The sequence below is a fragment of the Oryza sativa genome, chromosome 1, assembly GCF_034140825.1.
Source record: "Oryza sativa Japonica Group chromosome 1, ASM3414082v1".
Taxonomy (NCBI): domain Eukaryota; kingdom Viridiplantae; phylum Streptophyta; class Magnoliopsida; order Poales; family Poaceae; genus Oryza; species Oryza sativa.
In genome coordinates this window covers 33,157,113-33,179,465 of record NC_089035.1, presented here as the reverse complement: position 1 = coordinate 33,179,465, position 22,353 = coordinate 33,157,113, and the positions used below count along the sequence as shown (strand labels likewise).

The window sequence follows — 22,353 nt, the reverse complement described above, 5'->3', positions numbered from 1 at the left end:
CTGTATATATATGTTCCAAAAGAAATTGTCATTAAGTACCTTGTCTATTATCAGTCTATATGCTCTAAAAAATTTACGACACTTTTTTTTGCAATTCTCAAAAGGACTATCTAAAAATTATTCGATAGATTTTCCCTGGAAAATCGCTCATATTTTCAAGCCACCAAATAGCTATTATACGTCTCAGGTTAAAATGTATCAAATTAAAGTACATCACGGGTGTTAATCGCATGAAACTATATATGACGCGGAAAAATAAGTAACTTTCTTCGTTGTCAAGTCTGACCAAGCGGCACCCTACGAGCTGGGATCATGTATAAATCCTCGTAGCATGTCTCCAACAATCGGATCATCCTTTTTATTTGGGTGAATATGCAGTTTAGTATTTCAACTTTTGCTTAGAGGTCGAATTAGTTCTTGATGTTTTATAATGTCCAAATATGTCCTTAAAAATTATGACACGGAAAAATAAGTAATTTTCTTCATTGTCAAGTCTGACCAAGCGGCGCCCTACGAGCTGATCATGTATAAATCCTCGTAGCATGTCTCCAACAATCTGATCATCCTTTTTATTTGGGTGAATATGCAGTTTAGTCCTTCAACTTTTGCTTAGATGTCGAATTAGTCCTTGATGTTTCATAATGTCCAAACATGTCCTTAAAAATTATCACATGACTTAACATAGTCCTTGGACCCACTTAAAACGCCACGTGAAAATGCCGCGTCATTCATGCATGTAAAGTTAAACATTTAAATGTCAATTTTAACCTTACATTTTCTTGAAAAAAAAAGAAAATAAAAACAAAGGGAAAAATACGAAGATGCAATCATAAAACAATGTGGTTACCAATGCTATATCTTTTTGGCAATGGTCAAAACCCTTTTGTTTTCTCAATAGTTTTTCTTTATTTCCTGTGAAAACGTAAGGGTATAATGGACATTTAAAAATTTAATTTGCATGCATAGATGATGCGGCATGTACACATGTCATTTTTAGAGGGTCCAAGGACTATAGTAAATCACACAATGAATTTTAGGGATTTGTTTGGACAATACGAAATGTCAGGGACTAAATCCTTAATCGAAAGTTGAAGGACCATGTTGGTTATTCACCCTTTTTATTTCGATGGTTAGGATTTTAGGCCAGAAATTTTCTCCATCAATTTGATATGATGGTGCATTAGTGGACTGTAACTATAGTGTAGTTATAGTGTAACTACAATGCAATTACACTATAGTTACATTGTACCTACAGCATAGCTGCACTGTAACTACATTGTAATATCTATATAAGTTAGATATAAAGTTGCATATTATCATTGTTATGGATACCACATACCTAATAGTAGTTGACTAAGCTCGGCAGGGTCCACCATGTACTAAGTCTTATACGGAATCATACCTCGTATATAGAAGGAGTTCCGGATAAGGAAGAACAAATAGTTCTATATGGAAATGACAAGGACTATCCGGATTGTATCAATATTGGTCTCCCTAGTACTACTTGGATAATGGGGCATCTATGGGTATAAATACAAGACCCCCTAGTGGGAGAGAGGGCACGCAACAGCAACTGATCAACATAGATCAATACAAGCCAACACACGCCAAGACAAGCCGCCGGATATCGACATCAGAGATAAGCCTAGACAAACCTAATATGGTGTCTGGGGAGGCCAACAAGAGGGATCTAGCGCTATCTCTGATCTGGCCGAGTGTGGATTCGAGGAGGAAGACTACCCTGTCGTTGACTACGAGTTGGTTATCCATGCCGCATGGGTTATCCCAATTATTGTACTTGTGTGATTCAGATGAATAAATGAGCAACACTAGCTTCGGCCAACAGGAGTAGGTTAATACCTGTCAGATTCACGAACTTGTATAAAAATCCTTGTCTCCATCTCTTTTACTTCAATCTCGCACATACCCTGGTACCAACGATCTGCATACTATGCAAAATACCGTAGTCGTGATATCAAACGTCGACACATATATTATTCTAATACTTATATACATGTTATATTATAGTTACAATGGAATTATAATACAATTATACTATAGTTATATTTAATTTTTTTTCCTAAAAAACTTGCAGCAGTTTTTAGATAGTCCCTTTGGAAATACATAAGAAGTTATATAATGAACCTTTTTAAAAAATTCACATGCTAACTTAGGATGAGAGTCGGACTCCTAATTACTTCAGAATTCTCGCCAAGCCATAAGAAAGCAACATACAAGATGCTGGCATCATCCCAATAAAGGTTCCGAATTAGATACCAATACTATTAAATTAAAAATTTCATATACTTTTTAGGAAAAAAATTCTAACAATAATACGATTAAAATAACTTTCATCCGTTGTGTCGGTGACATGGGACCGGGAGTATCATGGCTAGAGGCTTGAGGCAGACACAATCGCCCACGTGGCCTGGCACCCTCGGGGGGGTCGGGCCCGAGGGTGATACGGCCGCCCTTCTCTTTGTCTCCCCGAGGGGTCGGACCGCTCCCGTCTCGGCCCCGAGGGCCGAGGCGCCCCGACCCCTTGTGGGTTTTGCGCCGCGTATATGGGGTAGGTGAGCATAGCGGGGCTCACCTAACCACATTTATTGCGGTTTGGACGAGCGCGTCACGCCGCATGTAACGCAGTGCAGCGCGCTCGTTTATCCGGTCAGTGACCAGTCACAGACCGGTCAGATCGTGGGTTAGGTGGCGACAGGCGGTCTGACGCACGCCTTGCCCCATCCCGTCAGGACGAGAGCCTCCAAGCACTCGTCCCTAGCCGGAGCCGGCGTGTTAGCTCCTGGAGATGGCACGTTGGTTCCGGTCAGATATATGCCAGGCTTCATCCTAACCATTACAGGCAAGATATTGTATGAAGAAGGGCGAACATGCAGATTGTTAAACTGACACGTGGTGGACAAGAATGACCGATTTGTGACCGGTCTAACAATGGTCATGTCGTCAGCAGACAGCCATGTTCCCACGTCGCGCCTGCTTCCGGCGGAAGTGGAGGTAGGTATGGGCCGTCCCATCAGAAGGTCATTCGGACGGCAGCCATACAAATCTCCGTCCATTAATGAAGAGAAGTCAAGTTGGAGGGAAGAGAGGATGAGTCCCCACACAAAAGAAAGAGAGGGAGAGATGGTGCATGTGGTATCCCCTTGAGATATAAAAGGAGGACCTTGCCCACTTAGAGAGGAAAAAAGAAGAAAAAGAACGATCCTAGAACAATCGGGGGCTGGCTCGCACTTTGTAGCTTCTTCATACACAGATCCACCAAAACACAGGAGTAGGGTATTACGCTTCTCAGCGGCCCGAACCTGTATACATCGCCGGCGTCTTGTGTGCTTCCTGTCTCGCGAACCTTCCACAGATTGGGAGCTTAGAGTCTCACCCAGGGTCCCCGGCCGAACCGGCAAAGGGGGGCCAGCGCGGTCTCCCGGTGAGGAGCCCCACGCTCCGTCACGTTGCAATACACGACCTGAATAAAATTATGAACGATATTAACAACTTTCCGTGAAGTTTATTATTAAACCATCTGCACATATAAATGATACTCCCTCCGTCCCATAATATAGCAACCTAGTATCGGATGTGACACTTTACAGTACAATGAATCTGGTAGGAAACATGTCTAAATTCGTTGCACTATAAAGTGTCATATCCGGTAGTAGGTTGCTATATTATAGAACGAAGGGAGTATCATGTATCAATAATTTGTAACGAAATTAGTACTCCCTCTGTCCCAAAACATAAGCAATTCTAGCATAGTGTCAAGTCAAACATTTTTAACTTTGACTATTATAATAGAAAAAATAAAAAACATCAATCATGTAAAATAGATGTTACTAGATTTGTCATTAAACAAACTAACATAATATACAGCTCTTTTTATTTAAAATATTTTATTTTTATATATATTGTTGGTTATAGTAACATTTTGAAAACTGTGTCAAAATCTAAAAATACTCGTAGTATTTTTGAACGGTGGGAGTAATGTTTTTCTCGGTTGCAAACAACTTTCCTAGTAACCTACGACTCCCAGGTTCCAACACCACCCATCCAAAAGACCGAAACCTCCCCGCGTCCCAGTCACACGCGCTTTATAAAGCAGGGTTAGCACGCGCCCCTTCCGGTTTCTTTCCCCCTCTCCGCATCCTCCACCCGCGCTTCTCCCTAAATCTCCCTAAACCCTAGAGGAGATCCCCTCCCCCCGCGCGGCGATCGCCGCGATCCGGTTCTACCCCCGTTCGCCGGGCCGCCGCCGTGGTAGATGACCATGGTGACCCCGCGCGCACCCGAGGTAAAGCCTGGCATCTCCCCGCGACTCGCACACCATTGCCCTGCTCCGCGTTTGGTCAGAGTGCTTTGCGGTTCGGTAGGCGTAGATGGTTGTGCGCTTCGAGATGGTTTCTATTAGGGTTTGGGTGTTTTTTTTTACTGAGATGCGGTGGAGATTTACAAAGGTTTGGGTTTTGGTTGCATGTCCTGTTGTTTGCAGCTCCTGCAGCAGGACCAGGATGAGGAGATGCTGGTGCCAGACCAGGATGTTGTTGTTGAGGGACCTCAGCCGATGGAAGGTGAGATTTCTCTGTGTTTTTATATTTTTCCTCTGAATTTAATCTGATCTGTTTGTCAAGCTTTGTTATTAATTGGGTTATATTTTTTTAGGGTGTTAACTCAGGCCATTTTTTCATAGTATGTTTCATGGGATGCGACTAGTCTCTAGAACCACTGCCCAAAACATTAATTATGAATCGTGCATTCACGCTGTACTTGCAAACTTCTGGTATTTAGTTTTTTCGGTACTCGCAAACAATAGGTTTTGTAAGAATTACTGAACTCTACTGGGAGGTCGCCAGGGTCAGTAGGAGTCCTCGGGCTTGTTCTCCCAAAAAATAAGTCTAGTTAACTATTGAAGAATGTGCGGTTTGTAAGTTAACTATTGAAGAATGTGCGGTTTGTTTCCAGATGGTTTTAGCTCTTTGATTATAAGGTGATAAACATGTCCTGTAGTCCTGTACTATTGGTTGATGCTAAGGAAAAAAAACAATGCAGAATTCCAGATGCTGGCTAAGAAACCTGGAACTTGAAAAGAGTAATATTCCAATCTACTGAACATGCTCTGTTTGTTTTTTTTCTTTCCTGGTTGTGTGTTGGTTGTTTTTTGTGGTGGTACTGGTATACCTGTCGTTATCAGGTCATTGAAAAATGGGCATATGCTAATTTTCACCGGTGCATGTGACACTAGAGTCATGCAATTGTTTATCATGTTACTTTTGTTGTTTAACATATTTATTTCATCTTGCAGACTCTGGATCAACAGTTGAGAACGAGCAGGTACCAGAAACCTCTACGTCCAGATTTACGTGGACCATTGAAGATTTTTCGAATCACAGAAAGCTGTACTCTGATGTTTTTGTGGTTGGGGGGCACAAATGGTGAGTAAAAACGGTTTTTTGTTGCTTCTTATCATGCACCACTAGTCGTAGCTTAATTTGGTGCTCCTATACCTCCTTGCAGGCGGGTGTTAGTTTTTCCAACTGGAAACAGTGTACAGTCCCTTTCGATGTACCTAGATATTGCTGACGCAAATGAACAGCCTCATGGATGGAGTAAATATGCACAGTTCAGCCTTGCTGTGATCAACCAGTTAGACAGCAAGTACTCACTAAGAAAAGGTAATTCCTGTTATCTCTTGCCTGATTAGATATGCTTATCTGAAAGTGTTATTGTTTAGTTTGAGATTGCTAGCAATATTTTGTATGATATAAAAAGTAAAAGTGTGGTACAAACTGAATTTGCTTTGTAGCCAAATTAACAAATTGACTTCATGTGCTTTACAAATAATTACATTTATCTTAGATCCTCCAATGCTAGAAGTATTAAGATCGTGTATATAAGAGAAGAGAAATAATAGATCAATGATCCAAATGCTAAAACCAATTGAGGTGATGTGATAAGCTTCATGAGAGAAGATGGAATTGCACTGTAGATGAATGATCTCTAGAAACAATTGAGATGATGTGGCTTCATGAGAGAAGAGAAGATTAGCATTAACTACTTTATATATAGGATTAATCTAGCTTGGTTTTCCTAAAGTAAAACAGATGGCCTTTTGAGAGGATACGTTTAAACGGCTGCTCTACTATCTTATGTTATGCCCTGAAAGTTAATATATTTTGATGCAATATACAATCACATAGATATATTCTCCTGAAATGTATGTCACAGGATTGTTTTTAATCCCCCTCAGATCAGCATGAAAAATTGAGAAAATAAGATATTAAATAAACTAGCTTGCCAGTTTTTTCTTCTCCATGTTAGTTGAGAGAAATTTTCTGCTTGCGTGCAATAGTTTTTTAATTCAACTTACATATAAAGCTTTAGTTTTAAGCACAATACTTTATGAATTTCACCAGTCGTTATTCATGAGTTTCCTTCCCCTCCACAGAAGCAGCACATCATTTCAGTACTCGGGAAAGTGATTGGGGCTTCACTTCTTTTATGCATTTAGGAGATCTATATGATCCGACTAAAGGTTATATTGTGAATGATAAATGCATTATTGAGGCTGAGGTTGCTGTGCGTAAAATAGTTGATTTCTGGAATTATGATTCCAAAAAGGAGACTGGCTATGTTGGCCTTAAGAATCAAGGGGCTACATGCTACATGAATTCTCTTCTTCAGACGCTTTACCATATTCCGTACTTCCGAAAGGTGAGGCTAAATTTGTAAATTCTCTTAAATGAATCCTATGATGCGAGGCTGATACAGAGAATGATATTTTAGGCTGTATACCATATGCCAACTACAGAGAATGATACACCTTGCGGGAGCATCCCTTTGGCTTTGCAAAGTCTTTTCTGCAAACTTCAGCATAGTGACAATAGTGTTTCTACAAAAGAGCTTACCAAATCTTTTGGATGGGATACCGTTGATTCTTTCCTGCAGCATGATGTTCAAGAACTGAATCGTGTTCTCTGCGAAAAACTGGAAAACAAAATGAAGGTTGGACATTTATTTTTGTTATATGTAAGATAATAAATAGTGTTTCATCAATGTACAACTACTCTCTCGATTCAGGGAACTACTGTGGAAGGGACAATTCAACAGCTATTTGAAGGTCATCATATGAATTATATTGAGTGCATTAATGTTGACTACAAATCTACAAGGAAAGAATCATTCTATGGTAGGTGACAAGGTGAAATCTGGACCTTGTTTCTTTATTGTTTTTATCTATTCATCATGATTGTAGATTTATCATGTATTTTCGTAACTCTTTTCTAGATCTTGCACTTGATGTCAAGGGCTGTTCAGATGTTTATGCATCATTTGATAAGTATGTTGAAGTAGAGAGATTGGAAGGTGATAATAAATACCAGTCTGAGAAACATGGTTTGCAGGTTGGTCCCACTGACATTTGAGATCTAGAACCTTCAAATGCCACATTTACCAATGTTTGGATTTAAATATTTCTTTGCAGCTGAATTCATTTTAGGCAACACTTTTCCTATGTTGTTATGCACAATTCCATATTGATCTTTCACATGAGCTGTGTTAAACCTATTCATATATTATCTAAGGTTTGATTTGGTCCCAGCCCATCCATGTGGGTAGGCCTGGCTTTTAGTTAAATTCTGGCACATCCACAAGGACAAGCTAGGATGTTGGTTTTCCCATCCTAAGGGTAACTTATGTAAATATCATATGCTCATGGCTCACCCACTGAGTTGCACATTGTTGAATCTATGTTGAGTGGTTGGGTAGTATTATTATTCACTATCCCCAGCGTGCACGGATGTATCAATTGAAAAAGTGTCATCATATTTGAATGTGACCATGCCAGTGACATAGCACATCAATATTATTTTCCACCTCTGGTTGATCTATAATTTTTTTAAGTATACTTTAATGCTAGATTCTTGATAAGGAAAATGTGCTTTGACACATACAAATTACTTGGTAATGAAGTGACTTTTTAGATTGTGTGCTTCAGAACATTTTCGTCCTCTCTTTTCAGGATGCCAAGAAAGGGATGCTTTTTATTGACTTCCCTCCAGTCCTGCAAGTTCAATTAAAGCGGTTTGAATATGATTTTGTGCGGGATACCATGGTTAAGGTCTGAAATTCACTCTATATTTTCTCTGGCTTGTTTCTAGATTTCATCTATGATTTATCCTTTTCATTGTGGCGCTTGCTAATATTTAACATAGGCTACAAACGAACTTTTCATAATGTAGTCTCACATATCAAGGACATGGAAAACTAGATTTTCCAAATTGTGTTTTGCATGATAAGAGCCTTAGCTGTCAAGATATGGAGAATTCCCCCTTGAAATTTAGCTTCATTTCCTTGACTTGCTTTTAAAATTCTGAAATATAACATGGGCAGCCATGAGAGGACAAATAATGATGTCGCATTTGCAATGTCCTTTTGTAACAGAAGATCTTTCTTAATGCAATTATGGTTTCCGCTTCTTGTATTTTTTTTATGTGTGTGTCCTCATTTCAACATAATGGTCAATGGCTTACATGCACCAGAACATATTTTAATTTGTCTCCTGAATATCCCATCTCCACACGAAAAACCTTCTAGATGCGCTGTAGGCTAGGAGTACTTTCTATATTTCTTGATGAAAGTGTGAGCAACAAAACAAGCAGAAAATAAATTTGCTACAGTGCTGCACATGCCATTGACACCTTATTTTGTTTATTTACTTGGGTGATCCTCAGGAAGTTCCTTTTTTTAAGGCTAAAAATTAGATAGAACCTGGTGCTTCAAATGTTGAAAACGAGGGAGTTCGCTTGCAATATCTCGGATTAATATCTTCTCACTGGCTTGAAAATTCCTTATTTAGTTGCTTAAAAGTAGGCTTGCTAAAGTTTGGAGGCTCAACTGTATCTTTTACTTTTGAGGGAAACATGCAAAATACTTTATACACACAATTTTTTCCTGCACTGGTTAAACTAAACTAATTTGGACAATGTAGATAAATGACCGCTATGAGTTCCCATTACAATTAGATCTTGACAAGGATGATGGAAAATACCTCTCTCCAGAAGCTGACAGGAGGGTGCGTAACCTCTATACTCTACACAGGTAGTTCCAAGCTCTCCATGTGATTTATGTTTTCTGTTTTGCTTTGTAGTATGTTATACTCTGTCAGTTATCCTGTACTTGCTTGCTGTTGATGTTCTAAAATTTTGATTACTGGCACATGTAGAAGTTGTCACAGAGAAATATATTTTTGACAATTAAAGTACCATGATATCACCATATTTTTACACCAACATATTATTAGGAAAAAAAAAAGACTATCAAAGACATGTGTTCAAGACTGTTGCAGTGCATGCATCAGCTAGCTGAGGCTTCAGCTGCACTGCTGTTTTTCTCCTGTATCCTATGGCCCACAGCCAGCCTGCTGCGCTTAAACTCTGCAACCAATGTTAGGAATGACCACCTTGTTTTCTTTAGTAATTACTTTGGTCTCACTCGTTCCAGTTTGAAGTTGTGGCCAGTGTGTATATACTGATATGGTCCCTTGTATGTCTTGTTTGTGCATTGACACGCAATTTGTGTTACATAGCTGTTACAAATGTCAGTGGTCAGTCATGTCACATGCTATTTTCAGGCAGAGAACTTAGACAATTTCTTCTACACCCTTTACTTGTGAAGTTTTTGGATTGTGTATAGGAAGCATTTCTCAGTTTAGCTTGTCCTGGCTGAGCATACATTGGAGTTTCTGTTGTTATCGACAAGTGCTTTGGACCCTTACACTAGTCTTAACAACTTGTTTTGAATGCAGCGTACTTGTTCATAGTGGTGGTGGTCATGGTGGACACTACTACGCCTTTATACGCCCGGCACTTTCAGATATATGGTACATCTAAGTTTAAATAGTGGAAGCTCTATGAACTTTATAACATACTTGAGATATTCCTTTATAGTTAATCGTCTTATTTTCATCCTAGTTGGCTAATCATCAACGGATAAGTTGATCCATGAAATATGATATAAAAACCTACTCCCTGCTTTTCATTTTTTTAAACATGGCTGCAATGATATCCTATTTTAATGATATCCTCTCTTTCTCGTTGTGAAACAGTAATACAGTATGCTGTGTTTTATCATTCACAGCAGTTCATTACTTCATTTTAGTCATAGTCAAATGTTATTTATTTAGAAAAGGACTTATGCTTTAATGACATTGTGAATCACAACGGTATGTTCTGTAGCTTTAGATGTTAAACTTTTTGAATAGGTATATTTTTTGATTCTCCTAGCAAATAATTTCTTGTTTATTTCTTCATAAAAAACATAAGAATACAAAATCTGATCCTTTTGCATTAATAGGTATACATAAATGGTCAATAATTAGCATGAACGTATTACTAGAAAATAGGTATACGCTTTCCTATTTTCTTTTTCCCCTGTTGACATGACTGCTGTCGTCTTGTATTGGGTAGTAACTTTTTCAGAAACAAAAAAATATTACTCGTACATCAATATTATAATTAATTTGTTCCAATGAAGCAAGAATACACAATGCACATCAGGTACTGTTTTGGCAAGTCAGTGACTTGTTGCTGAATCAGTTCTATGGCTAATATTTTTTGTTGAACATCTGATTCGCATTAGAGGGCAAGACCTACATTACTAGGCTTAAAAAGAGATATCTTATTTTTGTTGTGCTTGCAGGAGTTCTTTTTATGGATTGATGTGATTTGCATGAATATCCTTAATGACTTTGTAAAGGATCATTCCATTTTTGTTAACATTAGTTTGAAGATAAGCTTGTTAGACGATTGCTTTGTTGCTAATAATGCCCTGCCTTTCTATCTTCAATTTTTTAGCATTCCATTGGACAGTCATTTGATGAATTTATGTAATGTTTTGTACTTTCACAATTTAGGTACAAGTTTGATGATGAACGAGTGACAAAAGAAGACATGAAGCGGGCATTAGAGGAGCAATACGGTGGCGAGGAAGAGGTATATACACACATGAACACTGGAAGCCCCAAGTCGGCCTTTTACTTCTATTAGTTTTATTAATGTCTTTTTTTTCTGTTACAGCTCCCACATACCAATCCTGGATTGAATACCACCCCGCTTAGGTTTACTAAGCATTCAAATGCTTACATGCTTGTGTACATTCGTGAAAGTGACAGAGAAAAAATTATTTGCAATTTAGATGAAAACGACATACCAGAACACCTTAAGGTAATACTTCTTCCCTTTTCTTTTCTTGGGTATCACAGAACTTGTTCTGATGTCATGAAAACCTTTACCAGATTAGGTTGAGAAAAGAAAATGAAGAAAGAGAGTATAAGAAAAAGGAGAAAGCAGAGGCCCACATGTTCACTGCATTAAAGGTTTACCTCTTTATTTGATACGTTACATTATCTGAAAATGCTATCATTCTAGTTGCTCCTCACTTAGTGCTTCATTTTCTAGGTTGCCCGAGATTCTGATTTTGCAGAGCAAATTGGAAAACATATATATTTTGATCTTGTGGATTATGACAACATCCAAAGCCTTCGGGCACCTAAACATTTGACAATAAACCAGGCCAAGGTAACTTTTTGCTGAGCCTCATTTGTCATCCATGATATATCAAAATGTGTATATCTAATGAATATACGATATGCACAGAATTGTATTGCATTGATGATGCCCCATAACTACGCTACAATTTATTTTATTTTATTTTCCAGTACTTTCTTGAATTCTGGTATTTTAGTTTTCCATTCTTAAATTTAAAGTGAGTAACATTATTTCATTATTAGCTTATAAGCCCGATTGTGTAGTTTGGTGAATCTTTCACAGGTGTTTAGCTTTGATCGATCTTGTTGACTCTGTAAAAATAGACCAACTAAGAGTACAACAAACATAGTCTATGGATATTCTGTGAGAGCAACACATTGTCGAACCTACATGTATATGTTTGTTGCATGGAAATGCTATTCAACACCATTCACCAAAGATAACTTGAATATATCAATACAATGATTTTTTTTTTCTCAAATACGCAGGAGAACTGCATATCATTTCATTAAAGAAGAAAGAAAACTGGAAACAGTACAAACACAAACCCCAAAAGACAATAAACAAACAAGTTAAGTCTAATTGCATGTTGAGTTTCGCTGGTTTGACTATCCATAGGTGAAGCAAACAGCTGTGCTTTAGATTTTTCATACACACAAATATACGCCTCAAATATGATTTTCTAACAAATAATGAGTTATGAAGAGAGTTCATACTGGGTTAGATCAGATTCTTATATTCATAAGCCTAATAACATGGTCAAAGATTTCTTTCTTTGGTTGCCTATCTTTGCTGGCTCTCTGGAATACATGTAATCTCCATTATTGATCTGATACAGTGTTGAAATCAAAATAGTATAAGAAACAGACTAGCTCATTTTCTTTTCAGTTATAACCAGTCTCTCGGAGAAATTGTTTGAAGTCCCATGTTTGGAATATATTATTTACTGAAAACATAATGTCTACTTGATTGAATATGTGTATGCTGTTATTATTATTTCTTTATTGCAAGTAGAAAACTGGAACAAATTATATTGCGCTGTTGTTTGACTTCAGTTGCTTTGTTGGGGATCTGCTTGGTGTTTGTTGCATCAAAATCTGAACATTTTGTTCATACTGGAATTTTATCATGATAGCAAAAAATGTGGTGTTCTGATTGAAATATGCTTTCTTGACAGGTCGATTTATCAAAAGAATTTGGTATTCCTGTACAATCCCAACGATTTTGGTTATGGGCTAAGCGACAGAACCACACATTTAGACCCGTACGCCCGTTGACTCTCCAGGAGGAAGCATCTAGTGTAAGTGCAATATTGGCATTAATTAACATCATATTACCTTGCTTGACAGTAACTGTCCATGCTACCTACATGAAATCATCAGCCTTGATTTCTTCCATTATGTATGAACTTACTCCCTGTGTCCCAAAATAAAAGCATTCCTCGCATTGCGATGCAACTTTAGGGTATTGGTGATTGGGTAGGCAAGGGGTATTGAAGGAGTAAAACTTCTGTATTTGTGGACCGAGGGTAGGTTACAGAGTAGAAATGAACTCATTCTGTCACAAAGTTTGAACTCTGGAGATCTAACTTATTTTGGGTCGGAGGGAGTATGATCTTTTAAATCGTCTGATTGTGATGAGTGGGCTTATTTTTTTTTTATATATTTACCATGTAACACACTTTAGCAATATGGTGTACTTTTTAATACCTACTCCCTCCATTTCATATTATAATAAGTTGTTTTGACTTTTTTCCTAGTCAAACTTCTTTATGTTTGACTAAGTTTATAAAAATTTAGCAACATCTACAACACCAAATTAGTTCCATTAAATATAACATTGAATATATTTTGATAATATGTTTGTTTTGTATTGGGAATGTTATGATATTTTTCTACAAATTTAGTCAAACTAAAAAAGTTTGACTAGGAAAAAAGTCAAAGCCTCTTATAATATGAAACAGAGGGAGTATAGTTTTCTCTACCACTTTAAAAGTGGAGTTGTTCTCCACTCCTTTCATTCTACTCCCACCGCACGCTCCGAGTTCAATTGCCCTCCTAACCCATCCTTAATTATATGAGCCTCGCCCCTTACAATGGAAGGGCATATTGGTACTAGTATTTATAAAATGGGAGTGGTCAAACTAAAACTATGCGAAACCACAATTAAAGTGTTGTGCAACAAGGGAGTACTTTGTTGACTTCACAACACTATTTCATCCCCACATCAACACTTTTAGCCATGTCCAAAGTGATGACTGAAGTGAGCCAGATCACAATGCTTGCCAACTTATATCTTCAAGTTTAGGGATGTATGTGGCACTTCATTACCATTTAAAGACCCATGGTCTTTTTAAATGAGTATAGAATAGATGAAGTTTGGTTAAGTAAGGTGTCAGTGGTGGGAGTGATAAACTGGGTAAGAGGATATAAGAGATCAAATATGATTTCATATGGGAGGCACCATAGTCCAGTTTGTGGATAATGGATGTGCACTGTTCCTAACCCCAAAAGTTTCTTGGCTGTAGGTCATCAAGTGTTCCACATATGCATAACTTCATAGTCCAGTTTATTCATAGTATGGTTGAATTTGCCTGTGAAACTTGGTATGCGCACATAACATAATTTGCACCATAAAGTTGCTTTTTAGGGAACTTATCCAGTTTTCCCAATTCTCCAACGTTGGAGTTGAGGGGATGCCCCTAGGAGCAGCGGGCATTTTCTGTTCTTTTAAACTGTTCAAGTAAAGAACTCTTGTGAAATACATGGTTTGAGTGTACTGAAACAGAGATTGGTACCTTGCACTCATTTTGTGGAACTAGTAGTTATGTATACAGAATACACAGACAGTTTCTATATGCGAGGATTCAGGTATATTATTATATCTTGGTTAGATTTATGAGTTAATAGTGCAACCAACCAACCAGGCGTGTGGATATTGCACTTTGATTAAGCTTATCTACCTATTAACATTACTTGATTCAATTTAGAGATCTACTTTGTTTTTGTGTTTGTCTTTAGCTTCCATTTATTTCATCTATCAGCTCTCTTGACTCGCAATTAATAAATTTTGTTTCTGCAGATTGGACACCTTACAGATCCATCAAATAAATCACTCAATTCTGAGTTGAAACTGTTCTTGGAGGTTGCATTGGGACAGGTTAACTACTTACTAAAGTGCTTTTTATTTGCTAAGTCATCTACTCAATTGTGTTGTGCTACTTGTTTAGCCAAAGTTCATTGATCTTGGTTTACTTGTGGACAATTTAACCCAGATTATGACATGTGTACAGGAAAATCATCCTATTTCTGTGCCTCCAAAGACAAAGGATGACATATTAATATTCTTCAAGCTGTATGATCCTGAAAAGGAAGAGCTAAGGTTGTTCCTATCTCTTGTATATGCATATAGCTATTTATTTATTTAATTTACTTCTATGGGTTACCTGACCAAGCTGCATGGATATTATCCCTGTTATTATGAAATAGATATGTTGGAAAACTTCTTGTGAAAGCATCAGGGAAGCCAGCTGATATAGTGCAAAAATTGCAAGAGATGGCAGGGTTTCAGTCAGATGAAGATATTGAACTGTATGAGGTTAGTTTTTAGTTACTGGTTCTACTTGACTATTTTAGTTAGGCACCATTTGAGGAGTTGTAAAACTGCAATTTATTTCCCTAATTTTTTGTAGGAAGTAATGTTCGAGCCAAGTGTAATGTGTGAACCTATTAACATTAATGATTCCTTCCTTTCAAGCCAGGTTTGTTCTATTAATATTTTGTTTTTTTCTAACAGATTTAGTTTAGCTTTCCAAGAGTTTTAGTTGTCATTTTACTTATCCTGTTTGACTGTCTGGTGTTGATTTAAGCTTGAAGATGGTGACATTATATGCTACCAAAAACGTTGTTCTCCAGAAAAGTTGGACCACTATCGCTGTGCCGATGTGCCATCTTTCTTTGAATATATCCAAAATAGACAGGTAAATATATCTGTCCTGGGGATGAATTGATGCTTTTTCATTTTTCTGTGGACTGTTATCTTATCTTCTTTTTTTGTCCTTCAGTCAGTAACAGTTGCAACAGACCTTTGCTTGTTCTGTTTTCCCCATTATCCTTATGGATGCCAATAACTAAAATCTGCTAATTAAGAAAAAGAAGTCGAATAACTCGCGAATGGGATAATGGGATAGACTAGAGACAAACTTTCCAACAGCCTCACTTTCAAGTGATCAAGGCACCACTGGTACCAGTGGGCTGAAGGCTATTTCAGAATTGAAAAAAAAAGAGTAAAGTCAAGCTACTTCTAATATTAGGATTGCTAAAAGGAAAATAACGGCTCAGCTGGTGAGGAGTAAGACCTCGGTCTGATTAGCTAGTTGGTGAGGCAAGCTTACCAAAACGATGATCCTTCTGGCAAAGCCTAGCCACTCTGACCCACCGAGCCAAAAGGAAAGAAAAAGAAGTAAAGAACAGTGCAGAACAGCCGGTTAGCTCGGGTAGTCGTATTATCATTTTTTTTCTATGCCCTGTTAAATTGTTAGCATAATCTTTGTTTGGATTGATACGTTTGAACATGGAATTCCTTACTTCTTCATGGATTAGAATATTACCAGTAGAGTAGTCTGGCTTTGTTTGTCTTGTATGTTTTTCCATAGGGAACATACCTTTGCCCAAGTTGGTGGTATGGTGCTGTCCTGTTTGCATGTTGGGTGTGCTTGTGGGTGACATGGTTTGGGGTGTGTACATTGCCATTTGCCAATATAACCAATATGGCCTGCTTGGAGAAACCGAGAAAGAAAGGCACTTTACACCATAACCGCCAGCTAATTTTAAGGAATGAAATATGTGTAATCACACAAATAATTATGTTAACTTTATCACTTGAACAAAGAGAATTGTTGTGACCATATTTCAGTGCAAGCCTCCTAAATGTGATCAAATTCTAATATCTATAGCTTCTCTTTTTTAGCTCTTTTCTGCTAATACATTCTCTGTCTTGATACACTGCTATATTTCTTTTAGCTCCTTTGATTTTTTTTATTCCTCCTTTTTTTTTATGCAATTCATTTGTTGTGGTTTGTGCCACTAGCCACTGTAATGTCTATTTTGTTCACTATGTAAGCATACTGGTATATGGAGCAAACAGTTTTCTTGTGTCATGCTCCAGTGCTCCATCCATTACAAAATACTCTCTTAAAAATAGATATGTTTTATGTATTCACATCCGATAGCTCCTGTCGGATCTCTATTCTCAGTCACACTTCATCCCTAAGTTTAACATGTTTGAGCGTAGAGCTCTAGATTGGAGCTGTAAGAAGAGAGTAAAGAATATCAGAACCATGTAGTTATTTTTCCCTTTCTGGAAAGCTGAATTATGTTGGCAAGGCTGTATGATTTTAAATATATATGTGGTCTTCCTGAAAAGTCAATGACATTGTGCAATGGAAGAAATATGTGTGTCTGTAGGGTGTTGGGCGCTGCTTCATTAAGGTTTATGGTATCTGTAGTGAAACATGGAACAACTACCCTTTCAAATAATTCCTTTTCGCAAAAAAACAGATTCCTGTCTGAATTTTCTGTATATTTCATTTATTATTTCCCACAAGTGGAATTTATTGTTGTTATCTACAGGTTGTCCACTTCAGATTACTTGAGAATCCAAAAGATGATGACTTCACTTTGGAGCTGTATGTGCCAGGAATATTTGAACATACATATAATAACTGACATACCTCCTTTGTCTGTGATATGACTCACTGTTTTTTTCCCCTCCTATTTTCATATTTGTGAAGTTCAAAGCGTTTCACGTATGATGATGTTGTTGAAAAAGTTGCTAATCAACTTGGACTCGATGATCCTTCCAAACTCCGCCTTACACAACACCTCCCGTATTCACAGATGCCCAAATCTCACTACATTAAGTATAGAGGTCTTGATCATCTTTCGGACATGCTAAGGAATGGCAATCAGGTTTGGCAGCTTTATGGAGTATTCTGAGCAACTTCTTTTGTGCCTTTTACATGAAATTACTTGCGCTTCCTTTGGTTTGGCAGATGTCTGACATATTGTATTATGAGATACTGGACATCCCTTTGCCAGTACTGCAAGATCTGATAACATTGAGAGTTGCCTTTTATCATGCTACAAACAATGAGGTTTGTTTGAACTCGTTTTGTGCTTGTAACCACTTCTATATTTCTGATCATGTCCTGTGCTAATGCTTACTTATCAGGTGTCATCTCACTTTATACGGTTGCCAAAAGGTAGCACTATGTCTGATTTGATTGAGGACATGAAATCCAAGGTGAATCAACTGCTAGTTTTCTTTCAAGTGTTGTGTGTGCATGGCAATTTAATGATTTTTTTTCAGGTTGAGTTATCTTATAGTGATGCTGAATTCCGGTTATTTGAGGTCTACAAAAACAAGATACGCAAGGTATTTCAACAGTTCTTCTGTAATTCTTAAAGGCTTATTCTTAGGGTAGAGACCATTACACACAAAAAAAAAATACTGCAAAGCTCGTTTCTGAAACTGGAGGGTTGTATTGTTGTAGAAAATCAGTTCCTGCTGTAAAATAACAAAGATCTCTCTGTTTGAGTTGATAGATTTTTTCTTTCACTTTGATTACGAAAGGTAGTCAACCTGGCAGGTTTTGCCTGACTCTTCCAAGTTTTACCAAAAATCACGTCATATGCTCTTTAAGAAAAACACATAATGCTCACGTCATGATTTCATTTTACCATGTAAAGTTTCATCCCTGCTTTCATCGTAGAAAACAATATTTTCTATTCTTTCATCAAGGTACACGTATACTTAATAGTGGTTGAAAATACCTCTTTTATGCATGATCAATCACTTGCCTCGTTAATTTTTCAGGTGTATCAACCTTCGGAGAAAATTTCAGTTAATGAATTCAATGGACTGTTATGTGTTGAAGAGGTAAGCATTTGCTTATACGGAAACTTTATTGAGATGTTCTGTCCTTTAAGCAATCTGAAGTTCAGGCTACAAAGCAAATGACCTACAGTTGGGCATGCTTTGTTAAAATGAGTGGGCTCATCAACACGTCATCCCCTGTAATAAGATGACACAATAAAATGTGGTCATCTCATGTTGGAATAAATCATCCATGGAATAACCCACTCAAACTGAACATGTTGTTAATTAGTGTACATAATTAGCTACCTTTTCTCCACATATTCCTTTTCTGTTGGTCAGGTTCCTGAAGAAGAGAAAAATGCTGGTGTGCGAGACCGTTTGGTTCATGTCTGTCACTTCATCATAGAAAAACAGGTATTTATATATTTAGAACCTAATGTTTCAATACTGCTTGTAGTCATTTGGTACTCCCTCTGGTTTTTAATATACAACACAATTGACTTCGTCCTCAAACTATGTCCAGCAATATTTATTCAATTACTTAGTTAAGTCATGTGAAGAGTACCGCTTGATCTGTCATCAAAGTAATTTAAGTGTGCCTCGAATGTTTATCTATTTGCACAGATATTTCTAGAAAAGATGGATAATCAAATGAATTAGAGTCAATGGTGTCATATATTTAAGACCAGTTTTGAGGAACATGTCAATGTTCACGACATCATGATTCTGGATATAGTTCAGAGTAAATCCCATTTCAGCCTTCTTTGATCTAAGCGTGATGAAACAGTCATCTCTAAAGTATTAGCTGTCCCACTTGTCACAGTGATTAAGAACATAGTAGAAATTATTGAGGTTTGCTACTTTACATGGTGGACTGACTAGTCGTTGTACTTTAGCTTGTTTACATGGGAAACGTGTAATGGGAAATATGGCTTTGGCCTTGGAAGGGTTGAGCGTGAACATGCTCAGTCAATGTTGGAAATATCTATCCACGTTTTAACTGTCTTCCTGGATAAGCTCAAACTGTTTGGTACTTTCTTAGGCATTGTCTCGTCAAGAGATGACTGAAGCATTTATTGTGTCATTTCATTTCATTGTAAACAACCAGGTCGTTGCATTTTATCTGTAATAATGGGCCACTATATAGTCCTCCAATGGACACAACTGAATGCTGCCTAAAGGTGTAACGTCACTTACTAAGCTGACCTCAATGATCAGTGCCTCTCAATTCCTATGCTGGTTTATGGTTCTATTATGAAGCATCGTTCCATTTGCCTGAGCATGTTCTGTATTTTCTTCAGAGTGCATCTCTGATTCTCGCTCCAATTCTTTGTTTTTTGTGACGTTTGTTTTCTTGCGTGCCATTTGAGAGAAGCAACGGCGACCTGGGATTTCTCTTATTGAATCATTTGTCTCAATCTTTCCAGCACATTGATTACTACGGAGAACCTTTCTTCTTTCTTATCCGTGATGGTGAGACATTATCAGATATCAAAGTGCGTATTCAGAAGAAACTTCTGGTTTCTGATGAGCAGTTTGCGAAGGTAATTATTTCAACCTTTCATCTCATACACGATCGATTTTGTATTACTTTATTACTGCTTGTTTACTGTTGGTGAGGCTGGTGCTACAGTGTAAACCTTTAGTGATCTTTTCAATTACCTTTTCTGCTGTATCATATATTGGATACTATCTGACGTGAGCTACTTTGATCAGTGGAAATTTGCTTATATTGCTCACAATCGCCTGGCTGGTGAATACTTTCAAGATTCAGATATCGTATTGAGCCGATTCCAGGTGGGTTAAATTCTCTTTTAAGAGTTGAGTCGGATTATTCTCAAATAATTTTTTTCTGCCTTGTTTATTTAATATAGAAAGATGTTTATGGACCATGGGAACAATGCCTAGGACTTGAGCACTCAGACGTCACCCCAAAAAGGTCATGCTTGTCCAATCAGGTATACGCTTATGACTCCTACTAACTGACATGTGAACAGTGGGCATTTTCTGACAACAATTTGAATAAATTACAGAACCGCAATTCTTTCGATAAGGCTGTGAAGATTTTCAACTAGAGGTGGTTAAATTATCACATTTATGTGATGTATCCAGAGCTCTCACCTGCCGTAGTACAAGCTAATGAGATCATCAAGAGCACCTTAATTTATTCCTCACCCGGCAAAGTTCATTGTCTTCTTCTAGACATATAGTCATTATTTTGGTCTGCGCAAGAAGGCGTTGCACAGTCTGGTGTGGTCGGTTGAAAGAAATTTTCCATCTGGTTGGGTGTACAGGGTTCTTTAATGTTGGAATTCTTAGTTGTTTTTAGGTAGATTCTGAAAGCTGTATATTGGGCATGGGCTGATCATCCCAGTGGTTTTTGTTTCACCATGGGGTTTTGTGGGATAACTGTTGATGCCCACATAATATGATCGAAATCTATTTCAGGTTTAAATCGAAAGGGGAATCTGTTTTCGTTTGTAACGTTAAACTACACATTTTGAGAAAATTGTCTCCTTGGGAGGGTGCCAATATGGTGAAACAAAGTGAGCTTAAAAGGTCGGTCCATGGGGTGATCATCCAAGATCTCAGCCATTTTGATGACTTCTAGGGTTTGAAGCTGAGGTGGGTTTGGCGAATATAGTAGCACACAGACATGCGAAAAAAAGGTGTTTCAAAAAATTGTATCTTGACCAGGGGTCAAGTTTCGGTTCCCCTGGCTTTATTTCTAGGGTTTGAAACTGAGGTGAAACTGAGGTGGGTTCGTCGCGAATATGGTAGCACACAGACTTGTGAAAGAAAGCGTTTCAAAAAAATTGTATCTCGATCTTGGTTTCGGTTCCCTTGGTTTTATTTTTTTTTATTAGTAGACGATTGTAAGAGTCGGTGAATAGTTTGATGTGTTACCCTAAAAACACACATGTGATTAGTCTACACAATTCAGAAACGCCGTGTGCGTGCATAGTTTGCAAGCAATATTTTGTTTTGCCCTTGTAGGCAGTGTGTGTTTTGCTGATGGCAAAATGAAGTAGAAAACGTTGTGGTAGAGTACGGTATTCAGAGTAGGCTGTCTTTCCACATTTCACCTATCTTGGTAGTGCTAGCTACGAATTGATTATGAAGTGCTGTTATTCCTAAATTAAGTGTTGTTGGGCTTCATTTGCGTGCTAGCTACGAATTGATTATGAAGTGCTGTTATTCCTAAATTAAGTGTTGTTGGGCTTCATTTGCCTGCATAAGATAGGTTTTAGCGACGACTGCAAAATAAGAGTATACATGAGTTACCATTGCAATTTTTGTGCAGGGCTAATCCATGGCATCAAGATCTATAAACTTGGTTTATTGTATTAATTCTGGTCCAGAGTCTCGTTTGACTGTGGCTTGCCTACGTGGCATCCTATGTGAACGATGACACGAACAAATTTTCCTTTTCCTGTTCTTATTCTCCCATTCTTCTTCTCTTCTTCCTTCACTGCTGGATGTACCAACGGCGGCTGTGATGATGAGCAACGACCGCATTGACGACAACAGCAAAGGGAGAGGGAGGCAGCGAGAGAGACGACGCCGACCACCGAAGGTAGATGCGCTAGCAACGGGGTTGGCCCAACGGCAGAGCGGTGGCTGGGGATGATGACTTCGGATAGGTTGTGGCTTGATCCGACATGATTTAAGCTGGGAGGAGTGACGGGCTTGAGCTAATGGAGGAGCTCGCGACCGGAGAGATGGGTGTCGGCGGATGCCTGCACTGGCGGGCATCATGGTGATGCTACTAGCATGTTACTTCTTCTTGGGATGCTGCTTCTACTCCCTCCTCTGCGAGCGTTGCCGCTCCAACTTGGCTAAGATCTCTTTCCCTTCGATTCGGTTTAGGTGGCGGCATGGATGGCACGGATGAGGACACGACGCAGAGCAATGTGGAGCC

At 38.1% G+C, this 22,353-nt stretch overlaps 1 protein-coding gene across 1 annotated transcript; it reads left to right on the top strand.

Moving 5' to 3' along the window:
* Positions 1 to 4,134: 4,134 nt before the first annotated feature.
* LOC4324616 (ubiquitin C-terminal hydrolase 13) lies at positions 4,135 to 20,963 on the top strand. Its single transcript, XM_015757368.3, has 32 exons — positions 4,135 to 4,303; positions 4,502 to 4,580; positions 5,312 to 5,441; positions 5,524 to 5,681; positions 6,455 to 6,720; positions 6,793 to 7,011; positions 7,087 to 7,195; positions 7,294 to 7,409; positions 8,027 to 8,125; positions 8,996 to 9,105; positions 9,812 to 9,886; positions 10,919 to 10,997; positions 11,082 to 11,228; positions 11,300 to 11,380; positions 11,463 to 11,582; positions 12,730 to 12,852; positions 14,634 to 14,711; positions 14,845 to 14,933; positions 15,041 to 15,149; positions 15,244 to 15,312; positions 15,421 to 15,531; positions 17,183 to 17,238; positions 17,344 to 17,521; positions 17,605 to 17,706; positions 17,784 to 17,855; positions 17,922 to 17,987; positions 18,429 to 18,491; positions 18,771 to 18,845; positions 19,859 to 19,975; positions 20,148 to 20,228; positions 20,306 to 20,389; positions 20,465 to 20,963. Exons 1-32 carry the CDS (start codon positions 4,274 to 4,276, stop codon positions 20,504 to 20,506), a joined length of 3,333 nt encoding a protein of 1,110 aa, XP_015612854.1. The 5' UTR covers positions 4,135 to 4,273; the 3' UTR covers positions 20,507 to 20,963.
* The last annotated feature ends 1,390 nt before the right edge of the window (positions 20,964 to 22,353 follow it).